Genomic DNA, 3,453 nt, shown 5'->3' with positions numbered 1-3,453 from the left:
AACTTTACGCAAAGTAACTACTCAGGACGGGTTCCTGTCGTTTCCAAAATTCACATCAGCATTTTAAAACCGAAGTTGTTTCGTATTCAGTCTTTACTAATATTATAAAGAGGAAAAATGATTTTTTTTTGTTTGTTTTTACCGAATAGGCTCCAAAAGTACTGGACCGATTTTAACCAGTTCTCCACCAAAAGAAAGCTACACTATCCTATGTAAACATAGGCTATAATTTTTTTTTTAAATTGGAGATCTATAAGAAAATTGCAATAACGTAACCCAAAGTAGCAATATTTTAATTATGTATTACATGGTGTACTCATTAGTACCTCTACTTAGGCTCAACTCACACTGGCGCAGAGTCGAAGCGACGCGACGCGTCATGTTTTGCACGGTGACGCGCGCCTTCGCGAGGCGACGCGCGTCTTCGCGAGGCGACGCGCGATTGTGCGCGACGGCGCGTAGTGACGGAACCAGTTCAGAGACTTTCGAACATTCGTGAATGGTGCTCGCTCGACAGTATTATAATGGTTGATATCGATCTTATCATGATTGCTCTAATATCAGAAGCTGAAGAGGAAGAAAGTGAATTTACATCAGCAGCTGAGGATAGAAAAATAAAACGAAAATTTTGGGTTCACGAGTTATGGAAGAAAAGACATATACTTGGCGAATTCAGAACACTCTGTAGTAATGATTTAAGTCTGGACCCAAGATATTTTTATGATTATTATAAAATGGGTTTAGATAAGTTTGAAAATTTGGTAAATATTTTGAGGCCTCACATCCAAAAGCAAGAAACAAATTTAAGAATACCTATTTCCGTTGAAGAGCGGATATCAATATGCTTGAGGTAAGTACATTTTTAAGCTAGCTTAGATTTCCATTCTATTCTATTCTAAAGCATTAAAATAAAAATAAAAAATGTAAATTGATTAGGAAGAGTCAAAAGCATTTATTTTAATTTACATAGATTTATTTATCTTTAATTTTACGCGCATTATTAAGTACACAAGGACAGTTCTTCGAAAACTGATACCATGCATATCTACCTATCACATAATTTTAAGCTAAAATCTACATCACATTATTTCCGGAAAGTACAGGCGTAGGTATGACAAAAAATAAGTATTTATAATTTTTTGGAGAACCGTCCCTTATACCGTAAATCATGGCATTAAATCAGTCATACATAACGTCATTAACTGTAGTCATTATCACCATCCCTTTGTTGCCGCGTCGTCGTCCCAATCGGCAATGGTATGTATGGTGAAGGTGGCAGGTCGAGATCTTCCATACGATCTTCCACACGATATCTCGAAGAAGTGCTATTTTCGAACTGATTAGGGATTATGCTGTTGCTACTGGATGACGTTTTTGACTGCATTGAGTATGTGTTAGAAGGAGTATAAATGGTTGGTAGCTGTGTTGTATAATACCCGGTATTTGGCTGCATTTTATAAGTGTTGGAATTAGAAATACAGTTAGTGGAATTAGATTGTAGCTGAAGACTTTCTGATTCGGTTCGTAGTTCTGTTGTATAGCCGATGGATGAAGAAGTATTTGCTTGCGTTGAGTTGATATTAGTTGTTTCAGGTTGAAAGGTGCACATTTCATTCGAAGCAACTTTTATTTCCGCGTCAGTTACTAAAAGCAATATCTGTCGTTTCAGTAGCACTTGCATTTGTATTGGCATCCGTTTAACCGTTTTGGACATAGAGAGAAAAAAAGTGTCCGTTGGATCTTCTTCTGTTTTCTTATTTTCCAAATATTGTGCGAATAACATTTGTGATAGTGGTTGTGACTTCTTTCGAGTAGTATCGGAATGACTGGATAATTGTGATTCGGGTCGAGATGGCGACGCAACGGACAAGTTTGTGTCGGTATCAGTGTTTACGTCATTTTCTTCGGAGCTCTCTAAGTTAGACGTCTGTGGTTTGTTCTGCAAGTATGGTTTTAAAAACTCCAATTCTTTTTCAAATCTTATTGGCTTATCATTTGATCTAGCAGAACCACTCTTAAACTGTCTTAGCCTAATTGCTTTCTTGTAACAATCTCGAATTCTTTTCCACCGCTTTTGACACTCTGCCTCTGAAAAAGGAACACAAAATAATTTTTAGGAACACAAAACAATTATCGTAACACAAAACAATTGTAACTCTTATTTTAATTCAATAAAATGTATTATTATATGTGTATTTTTTAATTGTTACAGATTTATGACTACAGCAATTAGCTTTCAAGCCTTAGCTCAAAGTTATCGAGTTGGATACAGCACTGTTTTAACAATTGTACATGAAGTTTCCGCAGCAATATGGAAACATTTACAGCCAATTGTCATGCCGAAGCCAACACAAGAATTATGGACTAAAATAGAGGAGGAGTTCAGAACCATATGGAATTTTCCTAATTGTATAGGGGCAATTGACGGTAAACACGTCAATATAAGAGCTCCCTGGAATAGCGGCAGTTTGTACTTCAATTACAAAAAATATTTTAGTACTGTCTTGTTAGCTGTTGTTGACGCAAAGTACAAATTCATTATTGTTGACATCGGAGCATATGGACGTAACAGCGATAGTGGCATATTAAACAATTCTAAATTTGGACAACGATTACAAAATAATACGATTGGTATACCGCCTAATAAAAGGTTGCCAGGTATGATAGAGGAAATGCCACTTGTTTTTGTAGGAGACGAAGCATTTCCCTTGTCCGAACACATCATGAGACCATATCCTGGAAATCAGGTGTCTGACAATCATGATAAGAAAATTTTTAATTATCGCTTAAGCCGAGCAAGGCGCTTAGTAGAAAGTGCTTTCGGAATTCTGACACAAAAATTTGAGGTTTTTCAAAAAAAAATAAAAATGCAACCAATGCATCTTGATTCTATGATTCTTGCATGCACATGTTTGCATAATTACGTAAGAGAAAATTACGAACTCGAAAACTTGGAATTGCCAAGTGATAGTATATTACAAGATATACGGTCAGTCGATTACCATACTATGACAAATGCCATGGTGATCAGAGAGACATTCAAATCTTATTTTATATCCGAGCATGGGGCAGTACCATGGCAAACTGAAATGATCAGACGATGTTAAAGAAGTGATCATAATGTTACGTAAATATAACTGTGTGTGTTTTGTACAGACAACAGCACGTCAAGTGTAACACTTGCACTACGAAAGCCGCCATTAGCACGAACGGAATAAATACGAGCTCAAGGTCAAACTGTTACGTTTGACGTGCTGTCGTCTGTACCTAAATGTAATAATAATTATATAGTACTTACCAGAAATTTGCATTTCACCGCTTACTTTTTGCCAGGCATTTTTCCTACAATTTTTATCACTGTAGGTTTTCGCCTTGACGTTAAACAGACAATCATACTTCTGTACTAAATAAATTAATTTTTCATCTTCGTCCATTGTCGTCGTAGTTCAGCAC

At 36.3% G+C, this 3,453-nt stretch overlaps 2 protein-coding genes across 2 annotated transcripts; one reads left to right on the top strand and one right to left on the bottom strand.

Moving 5' to 3' along the window:
* The first annotated feature begins 490 nt into the window (after positions 1 to 490).
* Positions 491 to 3,299, top strand: LOC120623598 (protein ALP1-like). Its single transcript, XM_039889660.1, has 2 exons — positions 491 to 850; positions 2,213 to 3,299. The coding sequence occupies exons 1-2, from the start codon at positions 525 to 527 to the stop codon at positions 3,105 to 3,107; spliced, it is 1,221 nt and encodes a 406-aa protein (XP_039745594.1). The 5' UTR covers positions 491 to 524; the 3' UTR covers positions 3,108 to 3,299.
* On the bottom strand, positions 847 to 3,453 carry LOC120623600. Its single transcript, XM_039889661.1, has 2 exons — positions 3,299 to 3,453; positions 847 to 2,088 (listed from the first exon to the last, which is right to left on the bottom strand). The coding sequence occupies exons 1-2, from the start codon at positions 3,432 to 3,434 to the stop codon at positions 1,199 to 1,201; spliced, it is 1,026 nt and encodes a 341-aa protein (XP_039745595.1). The 5' UTR covers positions 3,435 to 3,453; the 3' UTR covers positions 847 to 1,198.

The sequence above is a fragment of the Pararge aegeria genome, chromosome 5, assembly GCF_905163445.1.
Source record: "Pararge aegeria chromosome 5, ilParAegt1.1, whole genome shotgun sequence".
Classification (NCBI taxonomy): Eukaryota; Metazoa; Arthropoda; class Insecta; order Lepidoptera; family Nymphalidae; genus Pararge; species Pararge aegeria.
Note: the sequence above shows the minus strand (reverse complement) of the source record. Positions and strands in the feature narration are given on the sequence as shown.

Coding starts and splice junctions, on each gene's coding strand:
- LOC120623598 (XM_039889660.1), top strand. CDS start 525: ATGGTTGATATCGATCTTATCATGATTGCTCTAATATCAGAAGCTGAA. Junction 851..2,212: donor CGGATATCAATATGCTTGAG/GTAAGTACATTT, acceptor TAATTGTTACAG/ATTTATGACTACAGCAATTA.
- LOC120623600 (XM_039889661.1), bottom strand. CDS start 3,434: ATGGACGAAGATGAAAAATTAATTTATTTAGTACAGAAGTATGATTGT. Junction 2,089..3,298: donor CGGTGAAATGCAAATTTCTG/GTAAGTACTATA, acceptor TTCCTTTTTCAG/AGGCAGAGTGTCAAAAGCGG.